The sequence below is a fragment of the Talpa europaea genome (assembly GCF_964194135.1).
Source record: "Talpa europaea genome assembly, chromosome: 2".
Taxonomy (NCBI): Eukaryota; Metazoa; Chordata; class Mammalia; order Eulipotyphla; family Talpidae; genus Talpa; species Talpa europaea.
In genome coordinates, this window is record NC_140068.1 from 88359190 (window position 1) to 88382006 (window position 22817).

Genomic DNA, 22817 nt, shown 5'->3' on the forward strand with positions numbered 1-22817 from the left:
TTTATGTTTATTATGGGTTTATGTTTTCCCCCCCAATTGTGAATTACATATAGATACATTCAGGGAATATAGCTTGCTTTCACAAATAATTATAAAACCCACACCCAATGGTCACCCGGTTCACCCAACAATATTAGCACCCCCCCCAGGAGCCCCCAAGGGCTGCTTCCTCATCATACATTCCCCCTCCCCTCAAGAGCTAACCATGATCCCAACTTTTATAATAACGATAACTTCTCGGCTGTTTGTTATGTCTTTACCACTTACACCTACTTTCCTAAATAATATAACGCAGTTCTTCCGGTTGTGAAACCAGATGGGACTGAAGGTTGAAAACACCTAAAACTCTATACTTTCCTATGCCTGAATCTTTCACTCACTGTACTGAACCCTTTCCCATCATCGATACACCTTCACGCACTCATTCTAATGCCAATGGCTGTTTGGGCTGGTTCTAGTTTGAAGAACAGAACGTGAACGTTCTCACTGGTATACACACGCATGAGGAATTTGTACCCTGGCCTGGATCATGGACTATGAGTATCTCAAGTTCCACAAAATAATCTCAAACTATTTTCCAAAGTCTGAGAGAGCTGGGGCACTTTTTTGCTGAATTTTAAAATTTTGAACCATGTGAATGTATTATAATACATAGAGTATACAACATTAAAAGTAATGGCAATTAAATTATACTTAACACTTTTATGGTAGGTATCGATGCACTGAACAAATATTAACTGTGCATCCTCTGGAGACCATACACAATTTGGTACAGAGGGAACCTAGCAGGGATGGCCAAGACAGGGTTCCTCTAGAAGCAATAAGAGTTGTACCCACAGAGGGTGCTGCCACCAGGGAAAAGTGATCTGGCAAACGGGGAAAACCAGAGCCCCAGAAGCGTGCTGGCCGAGACCCAGGGCCCCTCATCCCTGTTGCTTATCCAAACCTAGCTTGCAAACGCTGAGGGGGATGTGGGATCGACAGCACTTCCTTGTATATAAGAGCAGGCAAACAGAAATGCTAAGTTCCTGTGACCTGCGGAAGGTTATTTAACCAGTTGCAGGCCAGCTGTGTGTTTCTTCTAGCAGGAACATTTCCACCACTGCTGCAAGTTCTATTACTGCTGACCCAAACCACTTACGTACACAGCAGTGCACTGACTGACATGCAGTGGTGCTGAATAAGGACACCGCCAGAGTTCGGGGGAAGGGGAAATCCCATCTTGGTGCATTTTCTTTCTCAAAAGACACAAAATTCCTGGATAGCTTCCAACTGAAAGGGTTTAATGAAGAGGGTTAAAGAAGAGGTCAGATGACAAGATTACTGAGCCATTCCTGAGTGTGGAGCCCTGCGCTGGGCCTCCACAGACAAGCAGAGGCCACCCTCCCGAAACTGTCCCCAGACTGCCATCGCCAGGTTGCCCCAAGAGCCAATGGCAGTCAAAGGGCCAGAGGATCCTGGAGGAGTCATCATAAGCAGACTCTGCTTCAGGCTTCAAAATCCAGGGCATTGTCCATCCCTGCCTGGTGGCCTAAGAGACAAAGCCTTTTGTAACTGCCCTCCTCAGCCTGGACCTTTCCCGCAGGCTGCTCTCTGATCTTGTTCACAAGCTAAGCAATCTACTGCTAGTCGAGGGAATCATAAGAGAGTGGACTTGGCATGGTGACTAACTTGCTATCTTTCCAGAGAGGCTGTCCTTCTGGAAATACTGGCTAAGCAAGAGTAGTAAAAGGGAATTCTGTTAGGCCCACACCAATTAAGTATTTCCTTACTGTCGGGAAGACACCATCACATGGTCAGAGGATTCATTTTCAAATACTGTTATGAAAACCTGTTCTTTGGTTAAGTCCAGACACACTCTTTCCTTTCCAATTTGAAAACTCCAAAGGATTGCCTGGGATTCTAGCTGACATTATTGCACTCTTTGCATCCAGGTTTTCTGTCTCCCACCCTGACATCGGACTGCATAATGTGCTGTTCACCAGGTGTGTTAAGCTGACCCTGTTACTGCTCTGTCATTAGCTTACATGTAACCCATGGAGAAATCACAGGTTACCATACGACAACTGCAAAATCTCCATCATCTTATCAGCTACCCTAACAAGCACTACCTACAATTATGCCAACACCCAGGGCCCATGTCTTTGATTTCCATCACTATCTCATTGTCATCCTGAAATTCTCCGGAGACACCCCCGCCCACTCACGCCAAGTACTGCACCTGCCTTCCAACTGGAGGCTGGAACACCCTGCCTGCCACTTCCCACTCCACCTGCCTTTAAAAAGGTAACTTTTCCTCCTTCCATTCCCCATACCCTCAAATATAAAGTGATACAGCAGCTCGCTAAATTATAAGCACACATATCTACAAGTCTTACTGATGATGGGGACTTGTATGGATCTCAAAACCAGGTTAGTAGGTTGGAAAAAAATAGGATAGGAAATATGTATATTGGATACAGTCTTACGCAAGTTTAATTTTAGTCATGTGTGTGTATGCATGTTCTGGTCAGGATGTAAAATTGCTTCTGGTCAGGTATCCAAAAACATTTCAAAGCCACTGTCAGACACCAGGGATCCTCAAACTTTAAGGAGTTTAGGAATCAGCTGTAGCACTAGCACTTGTTTGAAAAATGCAGGTCCCCAGGCCCTGCTCTCAGATATTCTGATTCCATCCATCTGAGGTCTAGTCCAGAAATCCGTACTTTTTTTTTTTTTTTTTTTTTTTTGTGGGGACCCTCACCAGTGGCTGGGGATTGAACTGGCGCTGCAGAGGCTGTGGGCAGCCTCACAACCCAGCGCTCAACCACTGCACCACCAGGGGAGGCCCGAAATCTGTACTTTTTAAAACCAATTCCCCCTCCATCCTGATAAGATATGATCTATGTAGAGTATAGGACTCAACTTACTTAAGGTGTTCTGGCAAAGGAAAAACAAATAAGTGTGGGTGAGCTCTCTTCCCTCAGGTCACGTGACGAAGGTAAGTGACTTCTGTCAGCCTGTCTACTCAGCCAGAGAAACCTACCTTGATTCCCTGTTCTCCTGAAGCCATTCCCTTCCTGTCATTCAACTACTTCCTGCCCTTGAGAAGTGAACTCACATGGCTCTCTCTACCAGGAAACCATCTTCATTAACCACACTGTCCACGTTAGCTACATGAATTGTCTTCGACATCTCGTAAGTTTATGCCACTCACTGCCTTTTCGCATCTTACCTGAAGTGCTTAAAGCACTTATCTTCTTCATTTACCTAAGCTCCCCACTAGATCCTAAGGGCCCCAAGAGTAACTGGCAGATGATTCGCAGGGCCATGGCTAGCTCAGTAAATTTGCTGGCTGCACGTGAGTCCTGATTTGTGAGCTCTGAGGTCCTGACATCCACCTCAGTAGAATAGCACCTCCTGTCCTGTGGCTTCCCACCTAATCACCGCAGACAGCTTCACAGGATGGAGGCAGGGACTCGTACAGGGGCCCAGGTTACTTGCCCTGCCTGGACCTTAGTAAGTTCACCGTTAATGGGAGGAAGCCAGCCTGAAGGGCACAAATCTTGTCCCTCTCGCACGACTGATCAACCAACCAGGGCTTTTGGCGTGTCCCCAGAGTCTGTGACCTGGGTCAAACTCCAAGGCAAGGAATGGTCACCTGGGAGGGAGAGTCCTAGCAGTTCCTGCTACCTGCCCCTGAGTTTGATTGGCTAATAAGGACACTCTGCTGTCAGCTGGAGGAGGAGTACCCAGCCTCACGAAAGGGTGGCTCCCTTTCAGAGGGGAAAGGTGGGGAGGAAGCTGTGGGCAGGAGGAGCTGCACCAGAGAAGGCATCCAATAAGGTGGGGCAGAGGGTAATGGGCAAGCTCTTTACTGTGTCAACCCAGGTCTGCTCCACATAGGGCCCAGCATAGGAAAACTGTCCAGAACGCAGGAGAGCCAGAAGGAAAAGTTGGGCAGGCAGACTACGGCCCAAGCGAGAGTGAAAGTGAGAGACACAGGCAGCCCACTCACAGAGGAGTATTCCAGCTCAGAGGCTACAGAAACATGCTCAGGGCCACACCCAGCCTACCAGGCCCCCAAACAGGCCGCTGCTCCAGCGTACTGCCATGAGGGGGCAGCTGTCCTGTTCCAGCAGCAAGGGCAAAGAACAGTTCTTCCATGTGGAGGGCACACAGTGATATGAAGCCACTTGCAGGCCACATGAACTGGGACAAGTCACCTAACCTCCCCACGCATCAGTTTCTTCATCCACAAAGTAAGGAGAGTGAGAGTGACATCTTTCAGGGGGTTACTGTACTTACCGCAGGACCTGGCCCCCAGGCAGCAATCATTCAGTGGAACCTCAGTTACCATCTCCGCCCTAGCTCCCTCGCAGGCCACCCTTGAGGACCTCTCCCTCCCTGTCCTCACCTTCTGCTTAGTGCTGAGGGGCTGTGACTTCAATTTCTCATCCTTGCTCTTGGAAATCCTTAGGAATTGTTTGAGGTCCCCCTGAGGGAAAAATGGAGCGGTGTCTCTGTGAGGTCAGTGCCCAGTCATTATCTCCAAAGCATCAAACAGAGCAGGTGCACCCTGAGTACCTGCTCAGCCAGGTGTGAGAAGCCCCTGGCCAGTCTGACCCTTCCTGGGGCAAGACTAACAAGAATTTAAACATATATGGCTATGCATCCTAGAAGCTTCTCAGTCAGAAAGAGATGACTGTCATTCCTACCCACAGGGGAGCCCCAAAGCCCCTGCCCTCTAATCTAAAACATAAACAAAAAGGGGGAAACACAAGCAGCAGAAATATGGACTCATAAGCACTGGCCAATTGAGAGATCAAGGATTGCTCCTCCCCTCCTGCCCCAGGGTGGGGAGGCTGGTAAGTAGCACTTTGAGACCTAAGGGGTAGGACTGGGATGAGTCAGAGAATGGAGACCAAGAGGCAGATCTGGGCATGACAACTAGACTACAAAGAGGGGTTGGTGATGGGGTCCATACTGATGCCCCAAACAGCAGGGGTGCTGGGAAGGAAAGAAACTGGGTTTAGATAAGTCAAAGTGAGACAAGGCTTAGAGAGAAGGAAAAAAATAACAAACCAAAAATGAGTCAGGGAAGCACTCATGAAGCACCTGGAAGGCAGTCATGAAGTGTGCAGAGAAGCCAGGAACATGCTCAGGGTCTTATCCAGATAGGACCAATCCCCAGACAGGGGCTGGCAAAATGCAGGGGTGGTGTGCTGATCAAGGAGAAGCAGGGGTCTGAGAGCTGGGGGCAGGAAGCTCAGCATCTCAAGGTGGCTATGGCAGGCTGGCTGACGCCACATGACACGAGGCCTCGTACCACCCCACCCCCACCCGTCAGGGTACTGCCACAGCATACCAGGTCCACATACTCCAGCACCATGTAGTGGGGCTCAGCCTCCCGGCACAGCCCCAGCAGTCGCACCACGTTGGCGTGGTTCAGCTTCCCAAACATCTCGAACTCCCTGCGGAAGTCCAGCTGTTGCTGCTCATCACGGCTCTGCAGGCTCTTCACAAGCACCAGGGTCTCTGGCACCCCCTCCTCCAAGCCCTGTGCCTTTGCCAGGAACACCTCCCCAAACTCACTCTTCCCTGTGGGTACAGATTGGAGTCAGTCAGCTGCCTTCACTCAAGCAGAGAAGCCCCTTACTCGGGCGGTGTCTCTCCTGTCACACGCTGGGTGGGGAGGGTCTCTGCTGCACCCACCTCCCTGGACTGTGTGGCAGCCCTGTTCTGCTGTGTACCCTAGGCAACCCACTTGCCCTTTCCTGGGCTTCACTGTCTTCCACATTAAAACAGAGAAATGGATTAACAGTTCTCAGAAGTGTGTATGAAAATTTTAGGTGGCTCATAATAAACAGGTCTTAATAGTTAAGTTTTAATGTGTGCCTGGAAAAAAACTGAACTAGTATCACTGCATAATTTCTCACATTTTTCCCCCTAGGAGCTAGGGGGAAATTTTAGTTAGGTTTTTTTTTTTTTTTTTAAGATTTATTTATTTATACAAGAACCGGGGTACAGGCCAGATGTGCGGCAGGGTGAGAGGCTTCACCAGAGACAGAGCGGGGAACAGAACAGGCAGACTGATGAAATACACTGCTGAGGGAGCAGCAGGCGAGACAGGAAAGGTCTGCCACACCATGTGGGATTCTCGCCAGCCAGCTGGGATTGAACCTGCGCTGCAGAGGCTGTGGACAGCTTCACAGTGCAGCGCTCACCGCCTGTGCCATCAGGGAGGTCCTTAGGTTTAAAAAGACAAAAATGTGACCTCTGTGGTGCAGGGGTTAAAGTCTCAGCACTATCAAGTTATCACCAGCCACTATGGTATGAGTTCGATCCCCGGCCAGGGAACTACCCACATGGCGCAGCAGGCCTCTCCCGACTTGCCTGCTGCTCCCCTCAGCAGTGTATTTCAGTCAGTCTACCTGTTCTGCTCCCCACTCTCTCTCTGGTGAATCCTCTAATCCCCCACACCTCTGGCCTATACCCCAGTATCTGTATGCATCAATAAATAAAAAATAAATCTTTAAAAAAAAATAGAGAAAAATGGAGTCACATGAGAAGAAAATATCAAGCAATGATAATGCAGAGGAATGAAGGCGTGTGAATAAAAGGCACGGGGGGCACACTGGACAGGATCACCCCATGCTCCCCCGCCCCTTCCAATGTGCAAGGTTTCAGGAACTTCAGAGTCACCAGCCTGATCTAGTTTCAAATCACCACTGATGGCCTATATTAGCGGGGGAAGCTGTGGCACAGCGTCATACCCAGAGTGGTGATGGGCTGCAGGCTGGCCCTCGGGAAGTGCATCTTGTCAGTTGTACTGTGGCGTTTGTTGGTGGCTGCGGAGCCGGAGCCCAAGCTGGTCAAGGCCACTTCCTCCTGGATCTCTGCAGAGGGCTGACCGTTCTGCACAGGACCACCTGGGGACAAGGGGCACAGGAAGCATGAAGAAGAAACCTGACATTCTTTCTACCACAGGGGCCTCAATTCTCTCCCCCAACCCCTGACTTCTGCCCAGTGGACATAGTCATGGTGTTCCACAAACCAGTGATGAGGCCAGAGAAACTGGCATCCCGTAGGACATGAGCACTTATTGATGCTGTCAGTCAGACCTCAGGAATGCAACAAACTGCACACATCTAATCTGAGTCACTGCTCCTGGACACCATTTCCACACAAGGATTTTGCTTTCACAGGGCCTCCTATATACAAAGTCCTAAAGAAGCACCAGGGGAATCACGGTGATGGAGACATAGGCCCTGCTCCAGAACCTCTGCTGACAGGAGACCCAGCAGCACTCCTAGGGAGCTCCCAGTCAGAGGAGGGTCCAAGGAGGCAACCAGCCAGATGGCAGTGAGGGGAGCTTAAAGACTAATGGAAGTAGACAAACAGGTGTAACAGAGACCTGTAAACCTATGCTAATTAACCTAGCAGGAAGAAAAAACTGGAAATATCAAAGAAAACATTGGAGGCTGGCCTAAGAGGCACCAATAAAGAAGTCTGGACACCTGTTGCTCAGAAGCCAGGGTTCTGGGAATAGGCCAATTTCAGGCATCCTGCTGGAGGAGCGGGGCTGAGGGCAGGAGAGGCAGCTATGCTTAGGCCCAGGTTCCCACACCCAGTACAGCATGGCCGACCCTTCCCTTCAGGGTTGCAGCTCTCCTCCATGCAGCGAACGGGCCCTCACCACCTCCCACCTAGAGGGGCCCCTCACCATTGAGGCACTCCATCTCTGGCTCCTCGCCCTCAGGCTGTTTCTGAAGCCTCTTGGCTTTGCAGCGCTTCTTGCAGTAGAACATGAGACCCAGCACGGCAATGATGTAGGCCACAGCTGCGCCCACGGACAGGCCAATGGTCTGGATCATCTTGTAGGGGGGTGGGCTGCCCGAGCCCTCTGATTCCTCCAGCACAGGCTTGTCTGAGACACATACAGGCAGGTCTGGGTAGAAGCCACTGCAGCCAGCCCCAGCCCTCCCTCTCTACTAGCACCCCACAAAGGACAACCTCCCCAACACTCGACGGCCTGAGAGACCAGGTAGGGTCACCACCTTCACTGGTTTTAACGAGGGCCATGCCCTGGGACCTCTGAAGATAAGACTGGTGATCTTCAAGCTGGCTGTGCAGCCAGGGACAAAGATAAAAACACACCTGCCAAAGCACCACCACAAACACAGTGTGTGTTAACAGGCTTCCTAAGTCAGGCCCTGAAGAGCATCATCTGGGATTCCAGTTTAGAATCCTAGACATTGCCTGACATTTCAAGAAATGTCATTTGTAAAAGGGAATCCACTAGCTCAGGACTTTTCAAAGCATAGAGTCCCAGAAAGAGGGCCTAGGAGTAAGTAGGGTATGAAGGGCCAAAGCCCAAACTAGACTGTCCCTAGTGATTTCAACCAAGGGGCCTGTTGTTACACTGTTGTCTATGTAAAGTTCCACATAACACTGTCTAGAAGAATCATTTTGCTACTCAATCAAAAAAGTCTGAAAACTGCTCACTTAAACCTCTCCCATCTACAGTTGCAGAAGAAAGTCCCTGGAGGAGAAAGAACATCCCCCAGGGCAAAGAGCTGGTAGGCAGGACAGGCTGCTCCCGAACCCCAAGTCCCTGACCCTAATGGATCCTTTCATCTGGCACAGCTTCCCTCCAAGGCACAAGCACCAGGTTCGACTGCCTGGTGACCCAGTACCCTCCCTGCACACCCAGGGATATGTGTGGCTGGGGTGGGGGGAGCCCAGAGAGGAAGCATTTTGAAATGAGTGTACACACACACACACACACACAGCCATAGGGTGTGAAATAAATGGCAGTCCAGCTCTAAGCAAGGAAACGGAGCCTGTGGCAGGGCAAAGCCATGGGGACACAGCTATTTTCCCCACCACCACCACAAGGATTTAAGTGCTTTCCAGGTACTTGGGGGCCACTGAGTATGAAGATGAGAAAGAAGTCTAGCCCCACCACTCCTGAGCAGGACCCCCTCCCTGGCCCATACCCACGACATAGAGGGGGGCTTCCGTGTGCTCGATGTTGCAGCTGTTGCCTGCGATGCAGGTATAGTGGCCCGAGTCTTCAGGGGCCACGTCGTGGATCACCAGGGAGCCATTCTGGAAGATGTGCATCCTGCCAGGAGAGAAGCCATGGTGCTGCCCACCTCACAGGCCCCCGGGGTGACGGGGTGAGTATGGACAGGAGACGGCCCTACCTGGGTCCCAGCTTAGTGGGGTCCAAGATGCGGTCTTTGCCCTTCCACTGAATGAGCGGCTTGGGGTCCCCCTGGGCTTCACAACGCAGCAGGGCTGTGTGACCCTGGTACACGGTGGTGCGCTCCGGCTTCACCTTGAAGGTGATGAACACTGGGTGGGAAGAGCCCGGCCAGGGGCGGGAAGCAGTGAGCAAGGAGGCAGCAGGGTGCGGGGCTCTGTCCCGCAGGGCCTGCCAGCCCCGGCCCAGGTGTACCTGCCACGGTGAGCTGAACGTGGGCCCGGATCTGGCCCTGCAACGCGTTGGAGGCGATGCAAGTGTAATTGCCGGCATCATCGCGGGTCACCCTGGCGAAGTGCAGGGTCCCGGCATTGTCTGTCACCCACTCTGGGAGGCTGCTCCCATCTGTAGGAGCAACAAAGGGAAGTTAAGAGGTGGGCCAGAGTTACATGGTGGCTGGCAATGCCCGCAGTCACTCACCTCTCCGTCAAAGCGGGCCACCACTCCTGGCTACCCGCAAAGTCCAAGCTCCTGAGCCAGGCTTTCAGTCCCCATGATTTCCTCCTTTTCCAATTGTCCAGCCTCACCTCCTTCTACTACCCTATATAATGTTCCACTTCTGCCAAAGTGGACTCCTGATAGGGCTGAGACTTGGCCTTGTTTTCATGCTTCCTGCCCGTCACTTCTCACTCCCAGAACCCAAAGTATCCCAGGCTTCAGATGCATCTTGAGCCCCACCTCCCACAGAAAGCTCCCTCAGACCACCTGAGCAGAGAGAGCAGGCTTCCTCCTTAGAACCTACAACCTCTAACCCTCTCTGTTAATGGAAATGTAAAAACTGGTCCAGCCCGTTAAAAAACAATTTGGCAAACCACATCAAGGGTTGTAAAAATGTGCATGCCCTTTTCTACATAATGATTCCATTTCTGGGAATCTTTCCCAAAGGAAATAAACCCAAATCCAGAAAAAACTCTGGCTTAAAGATGTTTATTGCAGCAATAAAAAGAGAGAAACAGAGAGGGAGATGGAGAACGGGAGGGAGGCAGGGAGGACGGCTGACTACCCAAATCTAACATTTAGGGAATATCTGAGTAAAAGCAGTGTATCTAATCATTGCAGTATTATTGAAATCATCAAAACCAAGGTTTATGTATAAAATGTGGGGGAAAGCTTGTAATGCTACGTTTAAAAGGATATAGTCAGACAGTTATCTGCCCCTTCTGCTTCTATAGTAAGTACGACTTACTCAGATAAGTTAAACGAGTGAAAATTGTCTGTACAGTAAAGCTGCTATGCAAAAACAGGAAGATGCCCACAGAAAAAGAGGAGGTGCACCCAAAGATGATGGATGGTGGGACTGTGCATTTTTTTCCTCCAAAATTTTCTAAAGGAGTCCATGTTATTTTTATGTTGGAAAGGGAAAAAGAGAGGAGGGAGGAGGAATTAACAGCACTGTCTGGTCCTTTCTGATCACTCATCATCTTGGTCACTTTCTATGCTGTCCAATGCTGTAATCAGACTTTTGTATCTGGCTTTTTCCTTCCTAATCGGACTATACATTGGCCGTATATTTCATGTCTACCCCACAATTTCTGGCACAGTGCTGGGCGCTCAGTCGGTCCTCGGACATGCACACATCTGACTGCCCCTTATCCCATGCCCGCTCGGTACCCACCTGCCCGTACCCACTTAATAGTGGGTTTCTCTCGGCCTGTGGCTGAGCAGGCCACCGTGGCCTCCTTGTCAAACTCCATGCACTGCTGCGGCCGGGGTGGTGGTGTGAACTTGAGCTTTTCTGTTTCAGTAGAATGAGGGTGGGTGGGTGGACAGAGGAGGAATTGAGGCAACTAGATAGGCCGGGACCAGGCCTGAAGATCCTGAACCCTGAGTTCCTCCTCCCCTTTCACTCTCCTGCCCACCAGGCAAGGCGCTCTCCCCATGCCACACGTGCCCGCTCACCCAGCACTTGGACTCGGGCTTGAGCCTCGATGCTGCCAGCTGGGGTGCTGCTCACACAGCGGTACCATGTTCCATCGTACACCTCCACGCTGTTGATGCGCAAGGTTCCATTCTTGGAGACCTCAAACCGTGAGTCCTGCAGCACACAAGATGGGACCACGAGAGGTCTCATCCCGAGCCCACACCAACACCTCCCTGGGGGCAGCCAGGAAGGAGACAATGGAAGTGAACACAGAAGAAAGCAGTGGGGGGGCAGTCCATCACTTCACACACACACACACACACACACACACACACACACACACCAGTGATCCTCATTCTCACCTCTGAGATGAGCATCTGATTTCTGTACCAGATGACCGTGGGTTTTGGTATGGCCTGTGTCAGGCAATGCAAATAACCTGGCTTGCCCTCTTCCAGATGGCTGTCCTGGGGCTTCTTCAGCCATGTAGGCACAGCTAGCAAGGCAGAGAAGAAACAGCGATCCAGTCTCAACAAACTCTTAATACCTTAGTAGGCCCTGAAATCTGAAGCCCAACCCCCTCTCAGGTGGTAACTGCTGCATTAGGCCTTAGTGAAGAACAATGTGCCAGCACCTTTGGACATTATTTCAGTCAGGGCCACAACTGCTCCCCCACCAGCCCAGATGTGTATATCTATAATAGCATTTTACAATGAAGAAAAGAGAGATTCAAAGGTAAGGTTATCTGCTAATATATGACAGAGGTAGAAATGAAAACTTTGGTCTTTACAACTCTAAAACCCTTCCTCTTTTTATTACACCCTTATGTCCCCAGGCTCAGTCCTCAGATCTGTTCCATTTTTGCCACGTTCATTCCCTGAGTGATCTCACCCAGTCCACAGCCTTCCATACCACACGAATAGGTGATTCCCACACCCATATCCCAACTCCTGCCCACCCACTCCCAACCCCATGTTGGAGTTTCTGGCATCTCCAGCAGGGAGTCTAACAGGCATCTCAAGCTTCCTGTGTGTGAAAGTGAACTCCTGACTGCCCCCCAAACCTGTTCATCACAGTTTTCCCCATCACGGTGAACAGCAGCACCACCAACCAAGTGCCAAAATCCTAGTCTTATCTCTCTACAGCCCTGTCCAGCACATTCTTTCCACACAGACCCCACTTACTGTAGGTCCAAAACAGGTCCTAAATTTAAGCACCTCTCACTTCCACCACTATAGTCCCCTAAGCTATAGTCATCTCCAAGCTGGTCACCCTATTTAGACACTGACCTCTAATACTCCAGTCTCCTTGGAAAGCCAGGAGAGCTCATGAAAACCTCACCCTCCTTCTCAAAACCAGCAAAGACCTCATCCCACTCACCAACACTTTTGCACCTCAAGCCACACAAGCGACACTGTCCCTCCACCACCACTTCTGTTTCAGGGACTATTCCCACAATGGCTCCTTCATTCACTTAAGCATTGGTTCAAATCTCACCTTTAACAGAAGTCTTTTTTTTTTTTTAAAAAAGATTTTTTTTTAAAGATTTCTTTCTTTATGCATACAAGAGCTGGGGTGCAGGCCAGAGATGCGGACGGTGAGAGGATTCACCAGAGACAGAATAGGCAGCTGCACCGAAATACACTGCTGAGGGGAGCAGCGGGCGAGGCAGGAGAGGTCTGCTGTGCCATGTGGGTCCCCTCCCTGGCCAGGGATCAAACTTGTGCTGCAGTGGCTGCAGATAGCTTCATAGTTCTGCATCTTAACCCCTTGCACCACTACAGCGGTCCCTACTGAAGTCTTGCTAAACAACCCCATGCCCTCACCCTGTCTTCTCTACCACCTAACTGTTTTTCTTTAAGGCTCTCCTGCCACCTAAAATGATGTCTCTGTTCATGTGGCTGTCTTTCTCATTTGCTTGGTCTCCCATTAGACTGTAAGCTCCACCAGAGGAGCAGTATCAGTCTCCTTTGCTTACCGCTGCACTCCCAGTAAGGGGAATGGTGCCCAGCACAAAAAAGGCCCTGGGTAAATCTGCTGAAAGAATTCAGTAGCAGAGTTCGCACTCCTCTCAACTCTGTGCCCTGTCCCTCTGCCCTGTCCGGCCCTGTGTGCAGTACACACTCTGACCTCAACTCGGACCTCAATAGCTGATGGCTCAGAGGACAGCATGAGGCACAGGCCACAGCCCTGCTGGTGCCTGCCCACAGCCACATTCTCCACCCACTGGCATCACCAGGAGCATTCGTAAAACACTCTGCTGGGTCCCACCACCAGAGTGTGCAGGTGAGGAGAGCTAGAATGAGATGCCAGATTCCTAAAGGTACCCCCAGTAGAGTCCAACTGGAGAAAGGTTGCCTGCCGTAGGGTCTGCCATCTTGGGGCACAACAAGCACAGGGTACCTGTCCATACCCAGCCCACCAGGCACCTGAGCACCAGAGGGCCTGTCTCTGCGGTTTCATATCTTAATAGCAATAATATCATTACAACTTCAAATTTCCAAGCCCTGCCCATAGCCAAAATCTTTCCAAATTTCCAAAATTTCCTTACTTGGAAAGATGTAAAGGTCAGTGAAGAATCAGATTTGCAAAATGTGTGTGTCTATGTTTAAGAGTTTGCCTGTGTATCCTGTTAAGCTATCACAGGGGTTTAAAACAGGCATGGTGTGAGGAAAAAAGTAAATAACGTGAATAAATCATAAGTATATAGATCTTTATCATATGTTCTCTCAGTTATACTTATTGTATTCCGCCCCCCTCCTATTTCACAAGTAATATGTTCATTATAGAAATTTAGAAAGGGGGTCTTCCTGGAGGCACAGGGGTTAAGTCTCAGTATACAATCAAGCTATTGCCAGTCACTGCAACACGAGTTCCACGCCCGGCCAGGGAGCTACCCACACAGTGCAGCAGACCTCTCATCTCACCCACTGCTCCCCTCAGCAGCGTATTTCAGTGTATCCACCTATTCCGCTCCCCACTCCATCTCTTCTGAATCCCCTCACCACCACCCCCACCCGCATCTCTAGCCTACCCACCAATTCATCTATGCAAAAATTCAAAAAAACAAAAGAAACTTTTAACTCAATGACTAAAAATAAACTTTATGACTTAAAAAAAGAAATTTAAAAAGTATAACAAATAGAAGAACCACCACCTATAACTTTGCTGACCAACACCTTCCCAAAAGGGAAAAATCTTTATTTCTTAAGATCTTAAATCTTATTCAATGGATTTCCATCTTGTGTAGTTATTGGCCCCATTTTATAGATGAGGAAACTGAGCCCTAGCAAGGTGGGTGACTTGCCACTCATGGCCACCCTGTGCTTTAGGATCTGGGTCTCGAGAACTTCCAGTCTGTGGCCAAAGGACCATCAAATGTGAAGGTTGTCACCCCAACCTCTGTGGCTGGCTCTCTCCAACATTCCCTCCCAGCAGAGGGCTAACTCCCAAACTTGCAGGGCCCAGAGCTGAAAGGGCCACAGGTGAGCACCAAGGAAGCCTCTGTCCATCACACCAGAGGCCAAGACTCTCTGGGACCTGGTTTCCCTCCACCAGCCTCGACCTCCAGGTGCTCACTGGCCACGGTGATGTTGACATCCTGTTGCCGCTGACCAGCCAGGTTGGCTGCGTGGCAGGTGTAGACGCCAGCATCACTCTCGGCTGTGTTGGCAAATACCAGCTCGTGGCCCTTCTGGTAGACTCTGCCATGGGCAGGCAGCTGGACTCCTGCATGCTCCCACCACACACTGGGCTCTGGCAGACCCTGGGGGGGTGGGCAGGCCACACGCTCCTCGCTGCCAGCTGTAAACACCCGTGGTTCAAACGGTGACATGTCTTCAATTTCTGCAGAGAGGTGAGCGGGAGGGAAACAGCCCAATTACTATGGGTCTCAAGGTACCTGACATTCTCCCACAGCAAGCTCTGACCCTTTCTAACATACACCCTTGCCTACAACTTTCTGCATCACCTCTTCCTCCCCCGCAGCCTCTTCTTCCCTCTGCCCTGCAAACTGCTTTCTTAGTGGAGTCAAGAGTCTAAATCTCTTCATCCCAACATTGAAAACAGTCCCCATCTCAGCAACCCAGGCCCAGAATCCCACCTGCCAGGTGAAGCGTGGCTTCCAGGACGACAGGAGGGCCCCTCTGCCCCTGGCCTATGCAGCGGTAGACCCCTGCGTTGCGCGGCCGGACCTGGGTCAGCAGCAGGGACCCATTGGCAAACACTGTGGCTCTGCGGAGGTGTGGGGGACTGCAGAGGGGAGAGAGTGCTATTTGGAAGGCGTCTCCTTCTGGCAAGGCATGTGATGAAACCCAGTCCAGCAGGGGTCAGAGATGACAGAATCAGCCAGGGACAGAGCAGAGCAAAGGAAGCCCACAAACCACAATGGGTGTATGTGTGTGTGTGTGTGTAGATATGCATGTGTGCAGATTCTCACACTTGTATGTGGGTGTACTCCAGCTACAAGAGACTCAGTCTTTGGGGCGGCAAGGTGAGCAAGAGTGCAAGTGAGAGATGGAGCAATCAATAGCATGCTGTTGAGACAGAGGAGCCACCTTCCCACAGAGTTTAGAAAAGGCTGCTCCTAATAGTCGAAAGTCCAGAGGCTACATCAGATGAACTACTGAGTCTGTCCCCAGGGTGGAAGACAGCTGGGGTCAGGGTTGAAGCCCCCAATCTAAGGAGCCATATCCACAAAGACCCCAAGGTGCTCACGGGACCTGGGGAAGGACATAAGTCCCTATAGCGGGGTTGGTACTGCCTAGCCTCCTAGCACTTTCTGGAAGGGTTGCTCCCTCCAAAAAGTATGTGTGTGTGTGTGTGTGTGTGTGTGTGTGTGTGTGTGTGTGAGAGAGAGAGAGAGAGAGAGAGAGTGTGTGTGTGTGTGTGTGTGTGTGTGTGTGTGTGTTTAAGGCATCCTTGCCATCTAGGACCTTACAATACAGACTACTATCACCCAGATCCTGTGTCCTTCCATCCTTGAGTCTCTATGCGGCTCCCCCTCCCCCAGAACCATGTGGGGAGGAGGGGAGAGAGTTATTGCTAGCTCACACCATGCCTTTGTGCAAACTGGAAAAAGGAGCCATTCCTGGAGGCTCTTCTTTTTGTTGGATTCATTTTATAATAGCAGGACATTTCACTGCCATCTGCTGTAAATGTGAAGTAATACATGTATACATCTGATGTCTGTGATGAAACTGTATTCTCTTTTAGAGGACTCGTGTACAGCACACAACCTGTATCATCACACTTGCGGGCCCCCTGCCAAAGCCTTACCGACTGCGATTAGTGATAGGAGTCTCATCCTCAAAGACCCACTGCAGACTCGGGGGTGGCTGGGCTGAGAACTGACAATGGAACATGGCCTCCTCATTCTTTGCCACTACCACATCCTGGGGTGCCAATACCACTCTGGCAAAACTCTCATCTGGGGCAGAGGTAAGAAGAGACTCATGAGCAGGCTGGGTAGGGAGGCCCTTCCCACCCTCACCTCACCCCCTCCATCTATACCCAAGCTCACCAGCAATGCTCAAGGTGAAGTTCTGGCTGCTGCAGGCCTGGCCAAAGGCATTGTGGGCACAGCAGGAGTAGAGACCACTATGCTCAGGGCCAGCTGGCCGTAGGGTCAGGTTCCGCTCCTTGCTGCTGACCGTGTGGTTACTCTGACCATCGGCTATAGGGTTCCCATCTCGGTACCACTGGTAGGTGGGCCTGTGGGGCCAATGAGGTCAGAAGTAGGGGGGCTGGAGAGACTCAAGTGGCCAGTGGAGACAATACAAAATCAGAGGACATGAGCCAATCCTTACTCAGTTTACAGGGGGAAACTGAGCCCTGGGGAGGGAAACTGACTTGCACAAGGGCACATAACAAATCAGGGGCGAAACAGGTTGACATACTAAATCTCGAAGCTCCCAGAATCCAAGATCACTCTGTATTACAATGTCACCTCTTCTGGGGTCACTAAGAGCTGGCGTGGAGCATATATGGGAAAGGGTTGTGCCTCTGAAGCATATGTGGGAAAGGAGGTGCCTCTGAAGAGAGTCCAGGCTTTGGGGAGACATATCTACCTGTCTCAAATACCCTTCTCCATCCCCCACCCTCAAAGTCGACTCCTTACCGAGGGTGCCCATCAATGTGACAACGTAGCATGACCTGGGTCTGTGGCTGGATATCTGCTTCCAAGGCTGGATGCTTCAGGACCACAGGACCCGTTTCAATCCCTGTAGCAGGTACCATGGTTGCAGAGTTAAAGGCAGCACAGGGCAAGGGTGGAAGGGCCGAAGGGAAGGAGAATGCACAGGAAATGACAGAACGTGGAGGCTCCAAAGCTAAGAGGCTGTGTGTGGGAGGCCTGTAGAGCGGAGGGTCCGGACAAGGGAACCAGAGGCCCACCCAGTCCCTGGTAGATCAGGCCTGACACTTGGCCATGTTGCCATTTTCAAAAGCATTCAGCAGACAAATGGGCTCAAGACTGGGAGGGAAAGAATAAGCCTTTGGAAAAAAGAACACTTTTCACCTCCTCTTAGTCACACAAGCAGAAAGCTGAACATAACTGCATTCTGCCTGTCCTGCTCAACGGGAAAAGGGTATGGCAGGGGGGAAAGGAAGGGTGCTGGAGGACTCCATAGTTGAGGGAGTAGCAGCAGGAGGCTGGGCACAGGCTCCGGTACTCACATTTGATGTTGAAGGAGGCGTTGGCACTGCGGGCCTCCTCTCCAGTGGCATTATCCCGAGCCACGCACTGGAAGGCTCCAGAGTCCTGCAGCCGGTCCACAGCTGTGAAGCTCAGGCTGCTGCCCTGGGCAAAACGCCGCTCCGTGTCCTGGACAGGGGCCCCGTCCAGCAGCCAGTAGACATGTACAGGGACAGGGGCCTCAACCTCACAGCGGAGTAGTGCCCGGCGCCCCTGCAGTGCATCTTGGGAAGACGGCTCCTTGATGAAGACAATGGCTGCCTCGGCACCTGCAGATGGGCACATGGAGAGTTGGGGTCAGTCACTGTCCTAACAGGTGCCCCAGCACCCTGTGAACAGGAGGTGTCCAATAAGTGCAGTAAGAATGACCAGAAGACCACACTGCCTAGTATCCACAGAGGAACTTTTAAAGTGTGCAGGGCGCTCTGCACAATGCAAAGATCAGTACCGTCCAGGAGACCAGTCTGCATGGGAGACACGGGACGATTACACAGGACACGGTGAAGCTCCTGCCAAGTTAATGGTATGGGCAGGTGGTGCCTCTAGAGCACAGAAGAGGGAGGGAGGCCCAAAAAGTGGTAAGGAGCACAGGGAGGCTCCCTAGTGGTCTTAAGCTTGGGAGACAAGATCACAGGAGGTACCGATGAGGGCCTAGGAGCGGGGGACATTGGCAGGCAACCCTCCCCACCATCTTTAGGATCCAGGACATTGAGCCAAGCTTAGCCACAATCCAAAGAGCACCCTGGAAAGATTACTCAAACTCACACATCCACTGAGGGTTTGGCATCAGACATGGCCAACAGGTCAGGGAGGAGGGCTCTAATACCACCCACAGAATCTACAGCCCAGAGATCCCCCAGGGACTTCTTTGAGAGAACTCACTCCATCACAGGAAAAGTGGATGGTCTCCAGAAATGGGGCTACTGCCAAAAACATGCCAGGGCCACCCAGACATCCTACTCTGTACCTAAGATCCCACAGGTGGCCAAAGCTGGCTTTTCTGTTTTAAGTTGAGGTGGGGCAAATTCCCAGGTTTGCACCTGAACCTGTTCCCCACTCCTACACTGGTGTAGGTGAGCTCCAACTGGCACCACCCGCAGAGCAGGGGCCACTGCAACTGAAGGCAGAACTGTAGCCAGAGGGAACAAAGGGGAGGGTGAGAAGCCTGTGTTGAGCAGCAGATGGGTTGGGAGGCAGAGGGCAGGGCTAGGCAGGTGGCATGGTTATAGCAGCAGGAGTAACACACTGGGCTTTGTTCCTGGCCCATGTGGGCACCACATAGAGGCCCAAGGCCGCTGGACCTGAAACACCAGTCACCTGCCAAGGGTGGATGATGGCACAGAAGAAAACACACTTCCCCTCCAGGAAGAAGAAACGGGTCATCCAGGGCTGCTACATGAAGCAGCAGGTTCTGCCTCTGGCTAAAGTGGGCCTAGCCAGGACCAAAAGGAAGAGGCTGGGAGGGGTGGGGGTGGGGGCCTTTCCAGCCCCTCCCAAACCAGAGGCTAATCTTGGCCCCAAAGAATGCGCTTCCAAGTCCCTAGAGAAGTCTTCAGGGCACAAGAACCAATCTCATAAAATCAGTATCAACACTAGTCAAGGATCCCCCAAGATGGGGTTGTGATGAGGGGTTGCCCCTCACATTGCTTCATCTCCCAACACATCGACAGGGTCAGTCTGCAAGACAAGTCTGGGAGCTGGAAGCAGCCCAGGGCAGCATATTACTTGTCCCTGGGGCAGTGTCGGCTCTATAGGTAGACCAATTCTCCACCAGGCTGGGCTCACCCGCCCACTGTGCACATTAACAGATCTGCCCTCTGGGCATTGCTCAGCACCCCCAGACACCCTGACAATCCAAACATCCTCATCTCACTTTCTATTCCCACACAGGAGGATGGCCCTGCCCCTGCTGGACTTAGCACAACTATGTGGTACATATGGGTAAACTGAGGTCCTGGAGGTGAGAGAATTTGCTCAAGAACAAACAGCAAATTTGAGCCAGGTCCAGGCCAAAGAAGACAGCTCCCAGCCCCATGCTCTTCCCAGCCCCGCCCAGGAACTCAAAACCAAGCCTGGAAGCATCTGATCCTACAATGCTTCTTACTCTCTGTGGCCAGGTAGAGAGACACGCCTCTTGCAGACAATGCCAGGCACACAAAGGCGCTCAGCGAGCACTGGCTGAACTGAAGTAACCTCAAAGGAAATGTGGGGCAAGAGCTGGGGAACGTGGAGGCGTCTGGAACATTTCCCAATCACCTTTTCCTGACACGGATGGACGGGTTGAGCTCCAAAGGGTCCTTGCCAGTGTGACTCACCAAAGGCTTGGGACCCTTAGTCCCGAACTCCGGGATGCTTGCCAGAGGTCAAAGAAGGATCACCTGAAGTCAGAGTGCAGGCAAACTGGCCCCCCTCACCTCCCACCCCCGCTCAGCTTCTCCAGACACAGGGGGAGCCAGGAGTCTCGCCCACACATCGGAGCATCAGTTTAAGAGTCAGACAGGTCAGGCTGAAATTCTGACCATCACACTCAGTGGCTCTGACCTTGGGCAAGGAATGCAGACTGTCCACACCTCAGCTCCCTCTGCCTCTTACCAGGCAGTCATGAAGGATGAACTCCGTTACTTGTCGGAAGCGCCCTGGAGTGTGCTAACTCAGCAAACAGCAGCTACCCTTAATAATACTATCACCCGACTTCCTGCCCAAGGACAGCATTTTAAGAGCATGAGAAACCTCCCTCCTTGCGGGCCCAGGACCTCTCCAGACCCTCACAGAGGAGTCACCACAGTAGAGCAGCTGAAGGGAAATAATCAGGTAGGGGGTAGAATGGAAGAAAAAGGGCCTGTGGGGTTGCAGGAACCACAGACTGCTTGCCACAGAAAGCTGAGCTGGGAGAAAAGATGGCATGACTCAGAGGGACCCCAGCTCAGCCTCCAGCATCCTTTCCAGGGGCCAGGGCTGCTCCGGAGCTGTGGTAAGAGATGGTGCATTCCCAGACTGCCACTCAGAACCCGTGCGCCCTCACGGCAGCCCTGGGACACATCAAAGCCAGCGCCACGGGGTCCTCTGTCTTGACGTCAGCTCACAGCAGGTCCTGGTTAGTGCTTGGTTGGAACAGACTTTACATGTTACAGAAGGTGGGGAGAGCAGCCACCCAGCGTTCACCCAGCCCCCAAACCCAGCTGGGAGCTCCCACCTCGGCCTTGAGGTTCCTCACTCAAGAGGCTTGCCTGGTACTGTGGCACCCACATCTGCTGAGAAGACAGTCTGAGGGGTGCCAGACTGGCCATCTGTATGGTTTGAAGGAGGGGTTAGTCTGTCGTAGTGTTTGGGGTGAAATGGGCAGGAGATTCAGAGGCAGACACAGGAGCAGAAATGCCAGACCCTAGGCAGGTCTGGGAAGTGAAGAAGAGTCCAGAAGCTTTGGTTGATACCAACAATAAGAAATGGAGGGCAAAGTTTTTGGAGATTGAGGCAGTACCTGCCTTGAGGTGGTACAGCCACCAGTACACTCCTGCCTCTTTTCTGCTTCTGACTTGAGGCAGTACTCCTCCCAGTACTGAGGGTTGGGGACACACTGGTCCTGGGCTTCCCAACTGTCCCCTTTCACAATTTAGCCACGCCAGGAATCATGCCTTTCTCGCATAGGCCCTCGTGGAACAGCTGGCCCATTGTAGCAGCTACACTGAGGCCCAGCAGCCCTGACCCTGCCCTTTCCAGCAATGCCACCCTAGCCTGGCCTCTGTCCCCTTTCTCTTGCTGTAAGGTAGCGCCATCCTTACCACACAGGCTGTGTGAGGCTAAGTGGTTTCACAAACACAAAGTCGCAGCCCAGGCCAAGGGAGGTCCTGTGAAGCACATCCAGACACCCGAGGGAAATGCCTGCCAACCTTCTGTGCCCTGTCTGGAGAGACAGCATCAGGGCACAGGCCAGGAGGGCAGCCCTCACCCCAATCGCATCAATACTCCAGGCCAGAGAGCAGCCCCAGGCTCCCTCACCCACAAGAAGACAGACTTCCTCGCAGCACAAAGCACATGGATGGTGCTGCTCTCCAGTCTGGGGCAGCCCGGCTGGGCGCCGGGAGCTCAAGAAGCCCCTTCATAAAGACAGGCAGGCAGAGCCATCTGCCCATACCAGGCACCGACCCCAGCCAAACTGGAGCTGCAAATACCCAATAAGGACATTTTCCAAGCCATTTCCTTGGCTCCCCAACAGCCATCTATATGCAGACACTCACTCTGCCTGTGCCCTGCCCCAGTCCCCTGACAAAGGCTGTGTGGGCAGCAGCCCAACCCCGGCTCCCTGCCCCCCACCACCCAACTAGCGTCTGGTCCGATGCCCACCCTCCTTGCTGCTCTCTGGGCTCCAGGCCCAGGCTACCATGTGTATATACGTGTGGTGTGTGCACACACATATGTGTAAACATGACTTTATGGAGAGCAGAGAGCAGCAGGAAGTTTTTCTGCTCTGAAGTAATTTCGGCTACTTCAGTCCAAGTCCCCATCTGGGCTACTCCGGCATCTCTCAGCGGCTAGTCCTCCCAGTCTGGAAAAGCACCCCCCAGCACCCTCACAGGCCCCAGAACCTGCCAAACCTGACCCACTGATTCTATCTGACTTCTCTCTCTGTCACTAAAGAAAATTCTATCCTTTGGACAGATGCCTCAGGCTGAGATACCAAGATGGCCTGGGCTGGTTCTGGCTTGGGCATAAGCGCAGCAAAGTGTGATCACGTGAGTGACTGTGACCTCTCCCACACCTGAGGTCAGCCAGCCACACAAGGGAGGCTTACTCCTCCACACCAGGGCCACACCTAAGGCTCAGTCTGGCTCCAGAGCCCTGGGGGAGACAGCCTGACTCCCAGATGACCTGAGAGTCCAGGCCAAGGGAGGTCCTGCAAGGCACACAGAGACACCCGAGGGAAATGCCTGCCAACCTCCTGCGCCCTGTCTGGAGCGACAGCATCAGGGCACAGTCCAGGAGGGCAGCCCTCACCCCAACAGCATCAATACTCC

General features: G+C 52.0%; 1 protein-coding gene across 4 annotated transcripts in view; it reads right to left on the reverse strand.

Moving 5' to 3' along the window:
* PTK7 (protein tyrosine kinase 7 (inactive)) overlaps positions 1-22817 on the reverse strand; it is a gene marked incomplete at both ends in the record, with an annotated part of 61652 nt that overhangs the window by 3201 nt on the left and 35634 nt on the right. Inside the window, 16 exons of one of the 4 annotated variants that reach the window (XM_084228227.1) lie at positions 4397-4477; positions 5348-5580; positions 6756-6911; positions 7706-7909; positions 8982-9109; positions 9192-9342; positions 9446-9595; positions 10866-10985; positions 11150-11285; positions 11474-11607; positions 14691-14957; positions 15214-15362; positions 16389-16539; positions 16633-16823; positions 17230-17332; positions 17787-18074. In XM_084228227.1, coding sequence (XP_084084353.1) covers positions 4397-4477; positions 5348-5580; positions 6756-6911; positions 7706-7909; positions 8982-9109; positions 9192-9342; positions 9446-9595; positions 10866-10985; positions 11150-11285; positions 11474-11607; positions 14691-14957; positions 15214-15362; positions 16389-16539; positions 16633-16823; positions 17230-17332; positions 17787-18074 — 2642 coding nt within the window. The remainder of the gene's footprint in view (positions 1-4396; positions 4478-5347; positions 5581-6755; positions 6912-7705; positions 7910-8981; positions 9110-9191; positions 9343-9445; positions 9596-10865; positions 10986-11149; positions 11286-11473; positions 11608-14690; positions 14958-15213; positions 15363-16388; positions 16540-16632; positions 16824-17229; positions 17333-17786; positions 18075-22817) is intronic. The other 3 variants (XM_084228228.1, XM_084228229.1, XM_084228230.1) reach the window with 3 other exon arrangements.